The sequence below is a fragment of the Lissotriton helveticus genome, chromosome 9, assembly GCF_964261635.1.
Source record: "Lissotriton helveticus chromosome 9, aLisHel1.1, whole genome shotgun sequence".
NCBI lineage: Eukaryota > Metazoa > Chordata > Amphibia > Caudata > Salamandridae > Lissotriton > Lissotriton helveticus.
In genome coordinates, this window is record NC_136070.1 from 248208815 (window position 1) to 248229684 (window position 20870).

The following is a 20870-nucleotide window of genomic DNA, read 5'->3' on the forward strand; positions in this document are numbered from 1 at the left end:
GCTATGCCAATGCTTGTTTATTAATGACATCATCATCATCATGACTTTATAATCAATCATAAAGATCTTTAAAAGTACATCATAAACAATACATACATTTCAAACACAAGAATGATTTAAAATAGTCTTCATAAAAGCATAAAGGCCAAGGGATCACTCAACAATAAGAATACTTCGTTCTATAAAAAGGACAAGAAAAGTCCCATATCTAAATGAGAGCCATATAAAACAATGCATGCCATTAGTGTCAAAATATAAGATAATAAATGCTATAAATTAGGTATATTGTACAAAGTACTTTGAGCGCCTAATCCGTACAGTCCACACGAATTTGGCTAAACCAAATACCACAATTCTGCTAGTATCTGTGCTATGTATTCTAAGCATGTCTATGTAGTGCTCATGGCCAATAAGCATACACAATCCACTTGGCCCTCAGATTCTCAAAATGTGTACAAAAAAATAGCAGGGGGACTAGGCATTCGGGGCACCCTTTACATGTAGGACATATAACATCAGAAAGAGGATAATCTCGCTATTTTCTACAAAACAGATTGGTGGGAAGAGACTTATAGCTAAATTGAAGAAATAATGTCTGTGCCAATGGTGGGACAATCTCATCTAAGTGTCTTTGAAAATAGGGAAAGATTTGAAGTCTGTGAACTGTTGAGTGAGTGTGCCCATAGGGTTAGACACATTCTTCACTAGAACGAATTCCCAATAGATGGCCTTGACCATACTTTTCGGGATTGAGGACATCTCCTCAGGGTTTATCCAGTAATCCTTTAGCCCCAGTTTCCCCAATTGTTCTCGGAGTGAACAAAACCAAGGGATTTTATATACACTGGACAATGCCATGAGATCCCCAACGCCCACTTGATAAGGGGCAGGCTCCTCAATCATCTAGAAGCGGTGCCAGAACTTTAAATGCTAGTACTCCATCTTGTATGTTATTTTTCTTTGGCCCAAATCAAGGAAGATGTGCCTCGAAGGGGTACTCGCTGGGAGATTGAGTAGAGATCTTATGAAACGATGTTCAGTCAAAGAGAGATAAATGGCTTTAACTTAATCAAAAGCAAGACCTATTGCATTTTCAATGCTTGTTAAACATAGGTATGATCTCAGCCGACTTCCAGGAAGGGGCGGGGAAGGGATTTCCATGCCTATAAGAATAGATTTAGATAATATATTGATGTAAGTGCACCATACTTCCGGGTCTTCACTGTACAGATCGTTGGGGATTCTGTCTGGACCTTGAACTCTAGCTGGAATACAGGAGCTAATTGCTGTGTGGGTTTCATGGAGCGAGATTTCAACAACATCTACAGTACCAGATGGAATCTTATCCTATAAACCAACTTCCTCCTTAATACTGTGAGCGTACAAATCCCCAAAATGGGTTGCCCACTCTTCAGGCTGTACAAAGACCTCTATGGCAGTCTTGGGCCATTCAGTCATAGAGCCACTTTCTTCCAAATGGACTTATTGTCCTTGGCTAGCAGGGCGCTGTGTAGGAAGGACCATAGCGAGCATTCCCATTGCTTCTTAGCCGGATCGAGTATGTATGTATCTAGCTCTACATCCCACCAAGTCAGAGCAAGATTTGGATTTCACTGCCTATAGAAGCTCACTCTTGGCCTTCCTACATTCCCCATTTATTCACTTTTTTGATTACACGAATCTGGTGAAACAGCTAAAGCTGGCTTTAGGGCAGACCTTTAAAATGAGTTTGCTGGGATCTAGATGTTTAATATTCAGTAGCACACACTCTGGGTGTAGCATGTACCTGTGTGTGCATGTATGTGTGATGATGCTAAGAGACCTTCGGTACACATGGGCATTGTCTACCATCTGATGGGATGACGTAGATACCTAAGAATATTGACTGGCATGTGGGAATTAAAACTGATATTTGAAAAGTAATTTGTGATGATTTGGGTACACTTGTTACTAAAGTTATGGCATCATCCCCTTAATAGCACAAGGCACTTGCTTGCTGCTTTGAAGGTTATTTTAGAACGCATGTCAAACCTTTATTTTATTTTGTAGAGGTAGACATTTAACCCGATCATGGATTTTGATATGCTTCTTAGATAAATACTACTACTTATCAGGAGAGTTTATAAGCGGTCTTTTGCCTCAAATACATAATGCTTTCTAACAGTCCTCAGGCCTGTCACCTAATAAAAAATTGTGCAATTAATAAATTGCCAATGCATGGACTTAGCAATGTACTCATTCTTCTTCTAATTGTATAGCTTGTGAACTACTCCAAGCCTGACCTTAGTGTGAAGAATAACATAAGATTTACATACGTAGATGGCTGTTCATGGGTTTATTATTGATGATTATCTCGCAGGTCACTTCCATGGTGTTGTTATGGAAACTCTTTATTTTTAGGGAGTAATTCCCAAACTCTCCAAAACTGTAATGTAACCTACAAAAAGAACCAAAGCATGCAGACATTCATTAAATATGACCTACAATGTGCAACAAGGTCATTCCTTAGTCATGAACATGTTTTGAGAAGCTAGACATTTCAACGAGAGACTAATATAATTCAAACCGAGTGCAGACCTATCCTAAACACATGCATAAGTTAAGTGATTGAGACAGTGTACAACACAAATACAGTACACTGTATTTTGTTAAATAATATATGGTTGGTTTCATAAGGGCAAAATCTGGCCTAGCAGTTCGGGCTGGTCTGTTCCTAATTGAGCAGGATCAAGACTGATATGTAAATGGCTGGGTCCAAACTGAGGTGGCATGGTGTGCACAATAACGATGGGCTGGGATGCAGCCTCGAGAAATTACCAGTGGCCAAGACTGATATAAGAATTCTATCCATCACTTTATTGCAGACTTTATTGAACTGGAGATCATTATCAACGAAGTGCCACCACAATACTAACTTAAGACCACAACATGTTGACATCCACTGAGTTTACATAAACCACACAAATTCAAAAAGTTAATATAAAATTCTATTTTTAAAAAGAACTAATGTATGTGAAATTATGATGCATACATACCTGCAAAGCTCTTTGTTCTCAGAGGTAGCATTAATCTGAAGGGTGAGAGGATGTTGGGATGAGACAGCAGTTGATTCTGTGTAGGGCTTTTCAGGTAGACTTACAGGAATAGTCACTAGAGCTTGGTATTGGCACTACAAAAAAATAAAATAAAATAACAACATTGAAAAAGATTCTTCAGTGCAATTTGTAGCTGCACACAGTGGCCTGACGCGATTTTAAAACACCAATGTGGATGACTCTGAAAGAGGCTTGTACAGCAAAAGGAAGGACACTCTTCCAGAGGAATCTTACATGTACCAACTCGACCAAAGCATAGACAGCGACCGAGTACTGTAGGAGTACCAGGCTTCAAACGTAATCATGCTCCGACAACAGGTGCTATTGACTTGAGTCCGTTCAAGTATTTGCTCTAACTAAAAGTGCCCTTTATATCACTGTAAATACTGACCACCTAAAAAGCAGTGAATCGCATTACTAACACGAACCAACTGTGCTACTTTAAACTCAAAGGTACTTTGGAAGAACTTGTAATATCAAACATACCTGTTCACCCCAAAAATATTATTTTAATAATGCCTCTCATATTTCAGGCATACAACACGACTTTTACCACAGACCTCGACAACAACGTACTTACCTCTCCTTTCCATCACTTGTCATTTGGGTTGCTCACCATCTACATTATTCACAAATTGGTGCCCTATTCTTTAATAAAAGTCTCACCAGTTCCTAGTCCTGAGACGAGTGTTGAAATGCGTCAACACCCCTACCACGGAGCATTAGGTGTAAAAGGTTCCACTTGAAGGTACTGTAAAGGACTATGATAATAAAGCACAGCTTCCATTAAATACTGCCAAGATCCCTAATATATTTCTTTCCTAAAGCAGTGTATGAATTAATCAAAGAAGTTGACCATACTTCTTTTACTGAATTATTGGAAGTATATCTTTAATATTCTCACATCTAGTTAATCCCCCTTTTTTATTTATCACTGATTGGTAACGGAACAAAGATTCTGTTGCACTTTATATTATATGTTGTGGCATCACGTTCATGATTGGTTACCTCTTTATGATATTGTGTATGATCTCTGCATTTAATTTTGTTTTTAGACCATCCCAATGAAGAGTTTGTATTAAATAATATAAAGAAAACAACTGACTGAACAATTGACGACTAGTTTTGACTCAATTAATATAAAAGCTTATCACGTCATGTATGGCCTTTAGGTCACCCTGTGGTATAAGTCCACATTGCAAATGAAAATCTTGATAAGTGAAACGTTCAACACTATCAAGGGGTCCTCCAAAAGACTCAGAAGATGAGGATAACTGTTCAAAGAAGCAGATTATAAGCAATTGTTCCTATCGGGTAACATAAAGTAGTTGTAAAAATTAACACAAGCACAAACAAACACTGGTAAAGCCAAAAGGGCTACCTTTTTGGTACCGAAAGGATTTGATAATAGTTTGGTGACTTTGTCTGAGTTGCCACCTGGTGTCTTAGAATGAAAATCCCAAAATGAAGCAACATATTGAACTACGGCAATATGAAAAGCTGGGAGTATGGCCCTTTTGTTGACCAGACTGCAACAATACAGTTAAGCTGTATCCTAAAAGAAGCAATCATGGCTCAAGCAGTGGCCAGATTCTAATTGTAGACTATGGGGAAGGCCACAAGAAACAGTAGTACATATAGTGTACGTGTGTCCTAAGCTGATTAACATTCGGCGTACCCTTTCTAAACCACAATTCTTGAAGATCGGGGTTAGATCAGCTCGTCAGGTTTTAATTATGAAATTATCTGGTGAATCAATCCTGTTGTTATGCCAATTTGTAAAATTCTTAAGTGCAGTTGAAAAATGTCTGATATAATAAGTTTGAGTTCCATTATTTTTATGGGTCTGGAACCTAATAGTTTTTTATACTTTTTATATTTTGTATATCTTAGTGTTCACGCTGCTAGGGTGATAATTAGAAATGTAATAATAGAAGTTCCACCGTTACAGTAACTTTTGATGCACTTTATTATTGTTTTAATACAATGGAAGTTGTAATTACTACAGGTTGCCACTTTAAATTGCAATATGTGTAATACTCAGCTACAATAACTATTGAAGAATTTTTAATACATTTTATTTTAGTAGTTAGATATAGGGAATTAGTATGCTTTGCACGTTGTCACTTTAAACAGCGAAATGTGCAACGTACTTACGAAAAATTATGATTTGGAGGTAGATTTTTGACTTTGTTCAACCTCCCTATGTAAGAGAGCTGCATTCACTGTAAGAATGCCGAATATATCTGTGTGTTTGAGTAATTACACAAATAACTATTTAAATGGCACTTATTAATATATTTTTTATAAAGCTACTCGTCTCAGTGTAGGGTGTCATAGCATTTTACCTCACACATAGATAAATCATACAAGTATTTAAATCAATGCACAGAAAATGTTACATACAACATTGAAGGTTAGAAGGTGTAGGAGTCATGGATCATCCATACTAGTTTGAAAGCGCATGGTCGGCAAAAACACAAAGTAAGGATTTAAAACGTCACACATTGATTGGGATTGTTAGTACTAACAAGACTTTATTAGTACTCAAGGGAATCCTCCTTTAAAAACTTGGAATAACAATAAATGTAGACAAAAACAATCAGAATCCCATGACTTGCAGTTAGAATGCAGCCCCTTAATGTTGGTTCATAGGTCCTTGTGCTATACTAAAATGACTGCAACTAATGAACTGGAAGGTACAAAAGGATTTCTGGGTCAAAATCAGTAACCTACTTTCCAGTCTACAGAAAATACAAATCTGTGATCTGCATGCTACACAATGTGATTTGCAGCAGGTGCATTAACCAGGATTGGCCGGTACAGCTCACGGGTGGGAGGCGGGTGCGCGGGGATGGGGCGGGCTGCATTAGAAAAAAGAAAATGTATCTTGCCGCCGCGGGGTCCTGCGTCTTCTCTCCTGCTCTCCTGTGTCCGACTCCAGGCCGGAACAGGAAGCAGGCAGCCAGGCTTCCACCCCTAAGCCAATCAGAATGCTCTGCCAAGGGCTGGAGGGGTGGGCATGTTCTCCATGCAGGCTGTAATGCAGCCTGCATGGAGAACAGGGGAGTTCGCATGACTGTTTTGCGCGGCCCCAGAGGGCTGACCTAACAGTCATTGTGCACGGCACAGGAGTGTTCTACCACTCCTCCCCTGCCCCACAGCTCCGCCCCTCCCCCTCATGCACCCTGCCACAGCAGGAGGAAAAATGAAATGATAATAACATTACGTCATTATCATTTTATTTTTTCCTTTCTTTAGCTGCTCCCTGGCAGTGGGGCAATGCTCCTCCGCCGTAGCAGAGGAGCTGACCCTGTTGCCGTACATGTCAGCTGAAGCATTGAAACTGTCAGAATTAACCGTACCAGGATGGTGGTCTTTTTACACAAATTTGGGGAACAGTTATTCTAAAATTAAAGTATGGGCACGTCGTGCCCTTCAAATTACCCCCTTTGACCACTGGTTTTATACCGAGGATGATGATCAGCTTTGGTCCTAAGTGTGGTAAAAGCTTTTGGCGCGCTTCCAGTATTTTATGACGCACTGACGTGTGCGCTGATGACTAACTCATTTGTGAATCAAGACCTGACCGTAGAAAAGGTGGACTCGCAAAACTGCAAAGAGTAGAGGAGCCCGTTTGAAAGTACGATTTTAAAAATTTGCATCAAAGTTGGTTTGCTTCTTACTAACAAAATAACTTAAAACCTTTGCATTAATTATATGTGTGTTTTAGTTTGTTCTACTGGAAACAATGCCAGTATTTCGTGTTTTTGTTGGACGTTTTCAGAAATAAGTAAGAGGAAACATCTATGTGAGTTTTTTACTTCTTTTTTTCATCCAAGAATTTGCTATTCTTTTTAGGAGACTTCAACCGCAATACAAGGTTCAGTTTATATTTCGCCATCATAGTTATTGAAAAAAGGAATTTTGCAGTTCACCAAAGAGCAAAATTCTGAATTTGTACCAAGTCCTATAACTGTTTGGAAATTTCTTACATCCATAGCCTGCTGCGGAGTAGAATGACCTAGGATGAGACTGCATTAACAGGCTTTGGCTTGATGCAGAAATATGCTGCATTTTATTTACTGAGACTTGTTATTCAGTCTACTGACCTATTGTTACCACTTCTTTCAAGTATACATAGAATGGGCTTTTGGTATCAGATGAGTGTTTCACCTTATGCAATTGCTGTTCAACATCTCTTTCTGACATGGGCGTAGCTTCGTCAGTGGGATTTAGAGGCGGTTGTGAATCTCAGATTGCCCCACTAAAAAAAGCAGTGGGCTTCAGAGTAGAGGGGTAAATTGAATGGCCTGGGGCCTGCTCACAAACTGCATTTTGTAGTAGTAAAATAGTACTATAGATATACTACAAAATGCTGTTCTCAAACTGCACTTCTAAAGTACAACAGCAAAAGAAAAATACAGTAGTAATTTAGAAGTGCAGTTTGTGAATAGCATTTTTTAGTATGTTTTTACTACCATTGCAGTACTACAAAATGTAATTTGTGAGTAGCCTCACCCCCCTGGCCCTTCATGTAAACCCTAAAGTAGTCATGTAAACCCTAAACTTGACCTTGGGTCAGATGTACATAGCTTTTTTTAGGTTGCAAACATCCCGATTCACAGAATTGGGCAATTTGGGATTGCTAAAAAGCCTTTTTTAATGTACAAAGCCCTATTTTGCGATTTGAAACCTATTACCAAATAGCAAAATTGGTTTGTGATTCAGTATTAGAAAGGGGCTTGTTAAGGGCATCCCTTCCTAATAGCGACTCGCAGTGGCATGTGTGAATGTTTTGCAACCGAAATGTGGTAGCAAAACATTTGCATTTTACCACCGACTTCAAGTAGGTGTTAACCCATTCGCAAACGGGAAAAGGTGCCTATGGGACCTCTTCCCCTTCGTGAATGTTTGTAAAAACGTTTTTTAAGAGCAGGCAGTGGTCTCTAGGACGACTTCCTATTCTTAAAAAGTTAAAAGAAAACTTTTCATTTACTTTTTTGAAACACATCCAGTTTTCCTTTAAGGAAAACAGGCTACATAATAAAATAAAACAAAAACATTGCTTTATTGAAAAGCAATCACAGACATGGCGGTCTGCTGACCCTAGCAGGTCACCATTCCTGTGATTTTAGCAATTCCCAATGGGTTGCAACTGATACCTACCACATGAAAATTAATGAGGTACGTATGTTTACTACCCACTGGGAAGGGCTAGATGTATGAAACACACATTTGTCCACAGCTGTTTGCAAATAGGAATTGCTAAAACGTGCTTATTAAGTAATTGCAAACTTAAAGCTATGTACATCTGGCCCTTAGATTCTTATTGTAGATGGAGCACCATTATTGTCTAGTAAATGAATCATAAGAAGTGCTTGAAAAGCACACATCCTAAACTCAAGTATTTTAAAAATGTGCTCTTATGTTACAATAAGCAAAAGGAAACTCTGAAATATCTTTTTTTCTTTCCGGGATATCACAATTTGGACAAGCAGGGATGATGGTATTAATTTCAGATTATTTGGTTTCCCATTTTGAGATTCAGCATCTAGATGTATATCGCTGCCTCTCTCTCTATCCTGTTTTACAGCAAAGGTCACTGTTTTGTCTTCTATTCTTGACCCATGATGAAAAACCAACACCCCGACCAAGGACCCCCTGATCCAAATTACCAGGCCATGAATGCAGGCCGCCCAAAATAGTCAAGCGCATTCCCCTGTTCTCCATGCAGGCTGCATTACAGCCTGCATGAAGAACATGGCCACCCCTCTAACCCCGGGCTGAGCACCGTGTCACGGCGCGCAAACCAATCACAATGCTCCATTGGAGCATTGTGATTGGTTTAGAGGTGGGAGCCTGGCTGCCGGCTTCCTGTCTCGGCCTAGAGTCGGACACAGGAGAGCAGGAGAGAATACGCGAGACCTAGCGGCAGCGGCAAGGTACGTTTTTTTTCTTTTTTTTCTAATGCAGCCAGTTCCCCCGTGCGCCCGCTACCCCACCCGTGAGCCATGCCGGCCGCCCCTGTAAGGCAGGCAATCTGTGTTGAGAAACCAAGGGAGGAGCAGACAGATGAGCAGGCCATACTGCCAGGGTGCCTGTTTGCCTGAAAGAAATGCAAATGTGCACAACTGGCAGTCTCTCAGTGACTTTGGCCACAAAAGGGAGGAGAGAGATGAGCTGGTAGTTTTACAGGTCCATTGGGTCGGAGGGATGCATGAGGGAAACATTTAGAGAGTCTAGAAAGGGTTACTTTGGAGATCACAATAGTAGAATGGGTTATTCTGGAGATCCTACCACTAGAATGAGGTTTGGGATGAGTGGAGGTAGAGGATATACGGAGAGAGGTATAGCGCAAAACATAGGGTAGTGCATTGGACAGAGGCAAATGTGTTTGGTTTATTTTAACAGTAGGAGTAAAGTATTAAATATATAGATACATACATGTAACGGTTCCTTGTGCGCGGGGCACCCTGGTATTTTACTAGAGTCCATTTTCAGTCTCTCATGAGGACACTGCCATCATCCATCTGTGCAGGTCACTGGAGTGACAATATGGCAATGCTGGGCAGGGATTCAGAGGCTATCAAATACGATGTTGTTCACACTGCATAACACTGTTCAAAGCAAATCACAAAGAGTAGTGCACCCCCTCCAAGGTTTACACTTGCACTTCCTTACCCACGATCTCCTCAAAGATGAGCACTTGGGAAATCTCTATAGTGTCAGCAGCAGACGGGAGACAAATATGTCAGTGCTTTCCAAGAAAAGCGGACCAATGTGTCACCATGTGGGAACATGTCGCCAGGCGTGACTGCATTGCAGGTTGCGGGCCTAGGCACCTAGTGCTCGCCCTCAGTTGGAGGGGCTAGGGTTACAGCTGCTGCCACAGGGAAGTGAGGGACTGTCACTGAGGACGTGCACTGGCAGTTATCAGTGACCCAGGTCCCTCCATGCCCAGAACCCACAGTAATTAAAACCAGTCCTTGAAACGGGTCTCTAACGGGCCTTATCTTCATGTCTCCAGCCTTACAAGCAAAAACAGAGATTGATTTCTTCTGAACGAAAACTGTAAAAACAGTTAAGGAAATCCATGTCACCTATGAAGTTCCTGTGAAGATTGAAAAATTTTCTTAATCTTGATTTTCCTAAAATGGTTTGAATTTTACATGATGGTGTGTCATTTTTAGGTCTCGCCTATTATATCCCGCAGGGATAAATAGGCGAGATTATAGTAAGCTTAAAAGAAAAGTCTACCTAGCCTGCGGATCGCGTACAGTTCATGTGAGCTATGCGCGTGCACAGAGCCAGCCGCATCACACACCACCATTTGTCTGAGCCTTGGCATCAGACTTCAAAGGAATGCGCTCCCGCTCCCCCGCCCCCCACGCCACAGCAATGCCGAGAACTTGGGTTTTTTTGCATCCATTTCGCGGGAAAGCCGTGTTTTGTTCGGCGTTCTCTGCATCTTTCTGGGGTTTTTTCTGGTCGAAAGTGAAAGCCTACTGTGCTTGTTTACAGTAGCCTTGCTCCTCAAATGCTGCATCTCTCTAGGGACACTCGACTTGCTAGCTGCAATGCTACATCCGCTATGCTTTGCCTCTAGACACGTTGATCCCTCGCAGACTGTGCTGACTCTCCCCCTCCTGATTCTGAAACTGACCAACACAGTCACCACGCAGTCTCTTCTTTCTGTCTTATGATGTCTGCCCTGCCACCATTTACTTCAGACCCTCACACCTCGTCACCCTAACACACCCTCACTCACCCTCACACCCTCACCCACCCTCACTCACCCTCACACCCTCACCCCCCTCACCCTCACAACCCTCTCACCCTCACACCCCCACACCCTCACACCCCCTCACCCTCACATACCTCCTCACCCTCACACCCCCTCACTCTCACACCCCGTCACCCTCACATCCCCTCATCCTCACCCTCACAAACCCTCACACCTTCACACACCCTCACACACCTTCACCCTCACTCACCCTCTCACCCTCACACACCCTCTCACCCTCACACCCCCTCTCACCCTCACACCCCCTCAACCTCACATCCCCTCACCCTGACTCACACCCTCAAACTCACACCGCCTCACCCTCACACCCCATCACCCTCACACCCCCTTACCCTCTCTCACCCTCTCACCCACCCTCTCACCCTCACATACACTTTCACCCTCACACACTCACCCTCCCTCTCACCCACTCTCACACCCCCTCATCCTCACACCCCCTCACCCTCACATACCCTCACCCTCACACCCTCACCCTCACACACACCCACACCCTTACACCCCCTCACCCTCATCCCCTAACCCCCCACACACCCTCACACCCCCACACCCCCTCACCCTCACACCCTCACCCTCACACCCCCTCACTCACACCCCCTCACTCACACCCCCTCACCCTCACCAACCCTCACACCCCCTCACCCTTACAACCCTCTCACCCTCACTCACCCTCACGCCCTCACACCCCTCACCCTCCCTCAACCTCACACACCTCCTCACCCTCACACCCCCTCCCTCTCACACCCCATCACCCTCACACCCCCTCACCATCAAACGCCATAAACCTCACATGCCCTCACACACCTTCACCCTCACTCACCCTCACACACCCTCTCACCCTCACACCTCCTCTCACCCACTCACTCTCACATCACCTCACCCTCACCCTCACACACCCTCACCCTCACACCCACTCACCCTCACTAACCCTCTCACCCACCCTCTCACCCACCCACTCACCCACCCTCTCACCCTCACACCCCCTCACCCTTACACCCCCTCACCCTCACACACCCTCACCCTCACTCACCCTCTCACCCACCCTCACTCACCCTCTCACCCACCCTCTCACCCTCACACACCCTTTCACCCTCACACACCCTCTCACCCTCACACACCCTCTCACCCACCCTCACACACCCTCACCCTCACACACCCCCTCACCCTCACACACCCTCACCCTCACCCCTCATCCCCCCACACACCCTCACACCCCAACTCCCCCTCACCCTCACACACCCCTCACACTCCCTCACTCTCACACCCCCTCACCCGCACACACCCTCACCCTCACACCCCCTGACCCTCACACACCCTCACAAACCCTCACACACCCTCTCACCCTCACATCCCCTCACCCTCACACCCCACACACCCTCAACCTCACACACCCTCACTAACCCTCTCACCCTTACACACCCTCTCACCCTCACACACCCTCTCACCCTCACACCTTCTCACCCTCACACACCCTCTCACCCCCTCACCCTCATACCTCCTCACCCTCACACCCCCTCCCCTCACACCCCCTCACACCCTAACCCTCACTCACCCCCTCACACACCCTCTCACCCTCACACACCCTCACCCTCACACACCCTCACCATCACCCCCGCCACCCTCCCTCACCTTCACACCCTCACACCCCCTCACCCTCACAACCCCACACCCTCACAACCCCACACCCTCACAACCCCACACCCTCACCCTCACACCCCCTCAACCTCACACTCCCACCCCCTCACACCCCTCACCTTCACACCCCCCTCACCCTCACACCCCCTCACCCTGACTCCCCCTCACCCCCACACCCCCTCACCCTCACACCCCCTCATCCTCACCCCCCCTCACCCTCACCCCCTCACACCCCCTCACCCTCACACACCCTCACATCCCCTCACCCTCCCCCTCATACACCCTCACACACCCTCACTCACCCTCACACACCCTCACTCACCCTCACACACCCTCACACCCCCTCACCCTCACACACCCTCACTCACCCTCACCCCCACACACAACAAAAAGATGTTAATATTTCACTTCTCTTCTTGGATTTTCGTCACAATAAAATACACTGAACATAATCTTAACAAAAGTTATTTAAAAAACTTTAAGCTATTGCCATTATAAATTACAATAACTTTTATTTAAGTATTAATTATTGAAAAAAAATTAAAAGCCATTGTTATTTGTAAGTCACGTAAATACAACACATATTGCATTACAAATGCGAGAGGTGTCACATTTGCGAAAGTTATAACTATTGGCATTGTAAATGACAAAGCTATTAATTTCGCTATTTTCAAAAACAAAACATGAATAAAAAAATTGTCATTTACAATACCAATAGCTCAAACTTTCCTAATTGCAAATGCTTGTTTTTCATATAGCGTACGGCCTTCTTTAAGTGTATGTGTGAATTCAGGTTGTAGGTTACTGCTTATATTGAGCCACGAATAAGACCTCTGGGGTTGAGGCTTGAGGCAGTGCAAATTTCTCAAAATGCCTCTTAGTGTGTTATAAAAGTTTTCCGAAGACATGCTCATACAATCCTTGGCCTCCCTGCACAGCGCACAGAGCAATAGTCTTGTATGGCAATTTTAATTCTGACTGTATGCGACAGAGTGTGAAGAAGGTACACAAAAGACAAAATATTGATAGGCTTAAGTAAAAGAAAACAATGCCGGCAGGAGAGTGTGCACGTTGGGGATGGTGAAGTGAAGGAGATGTAAGGACTTTCATGCAGGAGAGATTGAAGAAAGAGTGATGAAGAGCCAAGAGATGAGGTGTGCGATATACAGATAGAGGATTTCATTTCAGAGAGATGTGGGGGAGAAAAGTGGCATAAGCTTTTAACTTAGTGATCCACTGCCAAGCGAAGTGGTGCTAAGGTCAATTAATCAATCAGGATTTATAAAGTATGGCTAATTACCCAATATGGTATCCAGGCACTTGCAGGTCCCAGAGGCTTATTAAAACATCCAGGTCTTGAGGGCCATTCGGAATTCCAGAAGTGAGTTGATGGTCCAGAGGTGCGTGGGGAGGCTGCTCCATGTCTTTGCTGCAATGTGATAGAAGGAGCGTCCTCCACTTCTGCTTCGGCAGATGCGGGGAGTATGGGAGTAAGTGTAAGTGAGGAGGAGTGTAGTCTTCTAGACGGTTGGTGGAAGTGCAGGCGATGGTTAATGTAGGCTGGTCCTTGGTTGTGTAGAGCCTTGTGTGCGTGGCTCAGCAGCTTGAATTTGCATCTCTTCTGTAAGGGGAGTCACTGGCGTTTCTAGAGGTGGGGTTGATGTTGGTTCGTCGGGGAAGACCGAGGAGGAGTATGGTTGCAGTGTTCTGTATGGTCTGAAGTCTCTATAACAAGTGTGCTGCGATTCATATGTGGCGGGCATTGCCGGAGTCCAGTCGGCTAGTGATGAGGGTTTGTGTCATGGTGTGTCTCGTGTGTAGGGGTAGTCACTTGAAGATCTTACGCAGCATGCGCAGAGTGAGGAAACAGGCGGAGGAGACGTCTTTGATCTGTGATTTCATTGCGAGCTTGTTGTCAATGATGATTCAAGGTTTCTGGCGTGGTTGGAGGGAGTAGGTGTGGGTCCTAGGTCTGATGCCACCAGGAGTCATTGCATGTCTTGTTGCTGTTGCCAAAGATCAGTACTTCTGTCTTGTCTGTGTTCAGCTGCTGGCAGTTGCTCTTCGTCCAGTCGGCGACATTAGTCATGCATCTGTTGAAGTTGGTTCTGGTGGTGGTTGGGTTGTCGGTGAGTAGGAAATTATGTCCAGAACACAAGATCTCATGATGTTGGTCAACTGAGTCATATATGTGATGGAGATCGTGGGGCTGAGGGATGAGCTCTGGGGGACACCGCAGGGGATCTCCTTGGGTTCAGAGGTGAAAGCTGTAAGGTGGATCCTCTGGGTTCCTTCCGGTGAGGAAGGCGGTGATCCATTTGAGCGCGCCCCCTTGGATGCCGATGTGGGGGAGTCTTTAGATCAGTGTGTGGTGGGATATGGTTTTGAAGGCTGACGATAGGTCGAGGAGGATCAAAATTGCTGTTTCTCCCCAGTTGAGAATGGTTCGGATGTCGTCTGTGGCGGCAATTAGGGCGGTTTTAGTGCTGTGATTGCTGCGGAAGTCCGATTGGGAGGCATTGAGTAGCTGGTTCTGCTTCTGTATCAAAATACCATAACAGAAACCCAGCAGTACCAATGAAAGTAACCCGTAACTGGAGAAAACAAGTAAAACCACCCACTAGGGTTAACACTCCATCTCGTTCCACTACGAAGCGGAGAATGCTGCGACCTATGGAGTGCATGGGAGCACTTTCAAGACTGTACAATGATAAAGGAGTTAGTGTAAAAAAATAGGAGTGGGGAGGTTGGTTTGTGTGTTGGAGTAAGTCTTAAAAATACCTGACTAGTAGGTTTAACCTATTTATTCAGACCTCTAGCCGGTATGAGTAAAAAAGGGGAGGGGGTGCTTTAGGAAATTAGGGTGTCAAGCATGTTTCAAGCTGTACCCCATTGGCTTTTCATCAGAACCATAGGATAACAATTATTTACAATGATAATTGTTCCCTGGTACCACTCCTGCTACATATGAATACACTTATTGCATGCAACTGAAAGCTGTATATACTTATACCACCTAACTGTTGTACGTTGTCTTGTTTATTTATATCATTTTGTTATTGCCTCATGGTTCCTACGGGGGAGAGTGAAGCCTGTAGTCACACACACATCAAGGCTGAAGCTCTGCTGGTCTACCTATTGGTGTTGCCCGCCCGGGACTGTATCATCTCCAGGTGTGTCATTGTTTTTTCTGGCAGCTGGGTTGGAGAATTCCTTAACAATGTTAAAAAGTTCCTTGGTGTTATTGGTGCTGGTTTGGAGTGGAATGTGAGTGCTTAGGCACTCAGAATATCGCAAATCCTTCCACAGACCGTAGCAATGTTTAAGTTACAGAAGAAACATTTTCAATTCTAAATATTCACAATAAAAGAATTGTCTATTAATTTGTAGGTGTTGCTAATAAGCACTGTGTGAGCTAGTGGCTGCTCTGACTGTCCTGCCCCTCTCGTTAGTAGTCAAAATGCTCTGAAGATTTGTATAGGGGGTGTTCAGGTTTTCTTTATTTTACTCAGTCAGGTTCGCTTATCCCAATGAGTCTTGGGTAGAAACACCAGGTATCAAGCTTGGGGGTGTCACAATTAAAGCCAGGAAATGAGGGGGGAACAAGGGTAAACAAGAAAACAAAGTCCACATCCACTGGTGGTTGCTCTCTTCTTCTCTTTCTGGATTTTGCTCCAGCCGTGCTTCTATTCCTCTTGAAGGAGGAGGGGAGAAGGGGTATGCCGGCAATGGAACTTAGGGGAACAACAAAAAACCAAAACAAAGAAAGGACACAATCAGGTCACAATCTCAGACTGGCACAGATATGAGGGAAGTGTGCTCCCGTCACCTGTGCTCCTAAATGTGCTATGCCTAGGTGCCAAGAGAATTTTGTGCTTTGGGGTGGGGTGGCCCTTGAACTCCGCCCACCAACCCCTAAAAGAAAAGAAGCCTGTTTGGGGCACTTGCAGGACCCATGACCCTCCTGGGCCGTGGGAGTGGAAGTCACAGCCTCCCCTTCAACTGTTGGAGTGCTGGACTCGATCGCATTGCTCCTAGAGCGGTCGTCTGTCTGCTGCTCCTCCTCACTGGCTGGAAACGTTTCTCCGTTCACCTCCCTTTCATCAGCTTCACTCTTCACCTACTCTCCCCCAGGTGATATGCGCGGCATCCTCTTGTCCTCCCTGGTCCCGCCTGAATGTTCTCGGGTTGGTAAAGGTCTGTCGGTATCTGGTTGGATTGGTAGACTGTCTGCCCTGTTTCCTATTTGCCACATGGCGGCCACCATGTTGGAAATGTCGGGTGATTTCGGAGTTGCTGGAGGGGAACCCTCACACATTGGGAAAGCAATAGGTCTGACTTGTTTTAGGTGCATGTCTGTTATTTTGCGTCACGACTGGATGGAATAACAGAAAGCTCACACAGAGGCACCAAAATACTGGTCATTTGGCATGCTATGGGAACTACAGGATTTAAGGTTTAAATATATTAAGCCAAACTGTTAGACGGGGACCTGGAGGGTCGGCCGAGCACAAGGGGAGAGGCCTCCGGTGAGGGCCGTCTCCAGCGATCGTACAGACAAGTAACTTCCCCCCCACAGATGGACACCACACGAAGCTCAGCTTAACACCTTTTATAGGCAATTCTTTGAGTAAGGTGGTACGATACAAGGAGATCAGGACACGATGATCCTCTCAATTCTAGTCTCTATTAGGGAAAGGGGGTAGCGGGACAGTCTTGGTACCTACAGGTACTGAGGTGAAACGGTGGTAGCTCACAATCCTCGAGCTCGGCGTTCGGACGGGTCAGACCGCGGCAGCGCCAGCAGGTCCCGAAGAGGTCGTAGGTGGCAACGGGCCGCGGCAGCGCCAGCAGGTCCCAACGAGGATGACGGTTACAACGGGCCGCGGCAGCGCCAGCAGGTCCCACGAGGATGAAGGTTACAACGGGCCGCGGCAGCGCCAGCAGGTCCCACGAAGATGAAGGTTGCAGAAGGCCGCGGCAGCGCCAGCAGGCAGGACAATAGTTCACAAGGCAGGGCTGCGGCAGCGCCAGCAGTCCGTCAAGGATGAGTTCTTCTCGGTGTCTCTCGACTCCAGGATACAACTGCCTTCCTGTTCTGGGGCTGCCTCAGTTATAGGTCTGGCGCTCTTTGATGTCCGGACCCTCGCTCTTGGAGGTCGGGAGGTCCGGGATGAGGGAGTCCAGACACCCAGCAGGGGGGTGGAGCCAGCACCCGGGGAGGCTGGGGGTGATCGGCGCCTGGCGGGAGAGAGCCATCGACACTTCTTACTCCCATTGACCTGCCAAGTGGTCCGTTCACCTCCTGGGTGGATGGTGGTGCCGGGATGTCGGGGCCTGGCCAGGCCCGGGGTTGGGGTCGAGCTGAGGCCACGCGGCCTCGTGGCGCAGTGTCCAAGATGGCGGTTGGCCCGGGCAAGGGTGCTGACGGTGGCCCAGGCCAGGGACACAGGGAATCCCGGGAGCAGACGTCCCATGGGGGACGGGTTGCGGGTTGCTTCTGCGGGTAGCACCTGGAGGGCCGGTAACAGGGCCCTGTCATGCGGGGAGGGAGCGAGCCCTTCATGGGGCCTGTCCAACATGCGTCCCCCCCAGCTGAAGGCGGGGAGAGTCACCCATCCTCTTGGGGACTTTCCTCGTCGAGGCGGAAAAGGCGGGACAGGCCGTCCGCGTTGGCGTGGTCTTGACCAGGGCGATGCTCTACAGTGAAGTCCATCCCCTGCAGGGAGATGGACCACCGCAATAGTTTGGGATTCTCCCCCCGCATTTGCATTATCCATTGCAGGGGCCGATGATCTGTTTGTACCCGGAAGTGGGTTCCGAAGAGGTAAGGCCGGAGCTTCTTGAGGGCCCACACTACGGCGAAGGCCTCCCGCTCAATAGTGCTCCAGCGCTGCTCTCGGGGCCGTAGGCGTCTGCTGATGAAGGCCACTGGTTGGTCGACTCCCTCGGGGTTCAGTTGGGAGAGGACGGCCCCAATACCATGGTCGGAGGCATCGGTCTGAACGATGAACTCGCGGCTGTAGTCGGGGGCCTGGAGCACAGGAGCGGTGCACATGGCGGCCTTCAGCTTCTCGAAGGCCGCTTGACAGTCGGAAGTCCAGTTGACTCTTTTTGGGTGGTTCTTAGACGTGAGTTCCGTGAGGGGCCCCACAATGCTGCCATAGTCCTTCACGAACCGCCGGTAGTATCCGGTGAGCCCCAGAAAGGCTCGGACCTCGGTTTGTGTTTCGGGGGGTTGCCAGGACTGAATGGCAGCTACCTTGAGTTGAAGGGGGGCCACCAGACCGCTCCCCACTTGGTGTCCGAGGTAGGTCACGGACCCCTGGCCGATTTGGCACTTGCTGGCCTTGATTGTGAGGCCGGCCTGTTGGAGGGCCTGCAGGACCTCTCGGAGGTGGTGGAGGTGGTCTGTCCAGTGGCGGCTGTATACCGCGATGTCGTCCAGGTAGGCGGCGCTGAATTCTTCGAGGCCCGCTAATACCTGGTTCACCAGTCTTTGAAAAGTGGCTGGAGCGTTTTTCATGCCGAATGGCATCACTCTGAAATGGTAGTGCCCATCCGGGGTGGAGAAAGCGGAACGTTCTTGGGCCCGGGGGGTGAGGCCGATCTGCCAGTAGCCCGCTGTCAGGTCGAAGATGCTTAGGTAGCGGGCTGCCCCCATGCGGTCGACTAGTTCATCTGCTCGGGGGATAGGGTGAGCGTCGGTTCGGGTGACCGCGTTCAGACCCCGATAGTCGATGCAGAATCGGAGCTCAGGTGTGGTGCCCGGGGCCGCGGCCTTGGGGACCAGTACGACCGGGCTGGCCCAGGGACTGTCCGAAGGTTCGATGACTCCGAGGGCGAGCATCTTGGAGACTTCTTCTTGGATGCAGGTACGTACCCGATCCGGTACTCGGTACGCCCGGTGTCGGACAGGAGGACTGTCCCCAGTGTCCACGTCGTGCAGGCACCAGGAGGTGACTCCGGGTGTGAGAGAAAACAGGTCTGCGAACGGCAGCAGGAGGGCCCGACAATCTTGACGCTGCTCCGGGGTCAGGGCCTCGGAGAGTCGGACCCCGTCCACCGAACCATCTCTTTCACGGGTCCTCAGTAGGTCAGGGAGGGGCTCGGAGTCTCCTTCTGCGCCACTGTCGGTAGCCATCAGCAGGCTGAGCTCTGAGCGCGCGAAGTGTGGTTTGAGTCTGTTGGTGTGGAGAACCCGGAGGGGGTTCCGGGGGGACTCCAGGTCGATGAGATAGGTGACGGGGCTCTTGCGCTCGATCACCTTGAAGGGCCCCATCCATTTGTCCTGCAAGGCACACGGTTCGACGGGGGACATCACCCATACCTGCTGACCCGGTTCAAACTCGATGGAGGAGGCATGTTGATCGTACCACTTCTTCATGTCCTCTTGACTGGCCTCAAGATTGGCTTTGGCGATCTCCCTGAATCGCCGGGTCTGATTGCGGAGGGTCAGAAGGTACTTGTAGACGTCTGGAGGGGTTTTTAGGGGGGCCATTTCCCATTCCTCCTTCACTAGGCTGAGAGGCCCGCGAACGGGGTGTCCGTACAGGAGTTCGAAGGGGCTGAAGCCGAGGGACTTCTGGGGGACTTCTCGGTAGGCGAAGAGGAGGCACGGTAGTAGCACGTCCCACTGGCGGCGTAGGGGTTCTTCTAGCCCCATGATCATCCCCTTGAGAGTGCGGTTGAACCGCTCAACCAGTCCGTTTCCCTGGGGGTGATAGGGGGTTGTGAATCGGTAAGTGACCCCGCACTGCTGCCAGAGGGATTTCATATACTTTGAAATGAAGTTCGTACCCCTGTCGCTGACGACTTCCCGGGGGAAGCCCACTCGAGAAAAGATCCCCATTAAGGCTCGACCCACTACTGGGGCTGTTACAGTACGAAGGGGGACCGCCTCAGGATAGCGGGTGGCGTGGTCCACCAGGACCAGGATGAAGCGATGCCCTTGTGCTGTTCGGGGGTCCAGGGGCCCCACAATGTCTATTCCCACCCTTTCGAACGGGGTGGTCACCACGGGGAATGGTTGTAGGGGTGCCTTGAGTTTGCGGCCGCTCTTCCCGCTGGCCTGGCAGGTCGGGCAGGACCGGCAGTGGTTGGAGACGTCATTTCTCATTTTGGGCCAGAAAAAGTGAGTCACCAGGCGGTGGTAGGTTTTGTCTTGCCCCAGGTGCCCAGCCAGGGGGACATCATGGGCCAAGTTCAACAGGAAGTCTCTGAAGTGGAGGGGAACCACCAGCACTCGACCGGCCCCCAGCTCTGCGATTCTTTGCTCGCTGTACAAGAGATCATTGTCCCAATAAACCCAGTGGGCCCCGGTGGTGTCTCCTTGG

The 20870-nt window shown here is 47.6% G+C and overlaps 1 protein-coding gene across 2 annotated transcripts in view; it reads right to left on the minus strand.

Annotated features, from left to right (window-relative positions):
* Positions 1 to 20870, minus strand: part of HGSNAT (heparan-alpha-glucosaminide N-acetyltransferase) — a 355722-nt gene that overhangs the window by 259666 nt on the left and 75186 nt on the right. For both annotated transcript variants that reach the window (XM_078659862.1, XM_078659863.1), the window contains exons 3-4: positions 3036 to 3169; positions 2316 to 2437 (exon numbers count right to left, since the gene is read on the minus strand). In XM_078659862.1, the coding sequence (XP_078515988.1) occupies positions 2316 to 2437; positions 3036 to 3169 (256 nt within the window). The remainder of the gene's footprint in view (positions 1 to 2315; positions 2438 to 3035; positions 3170 to 20870) is intronic.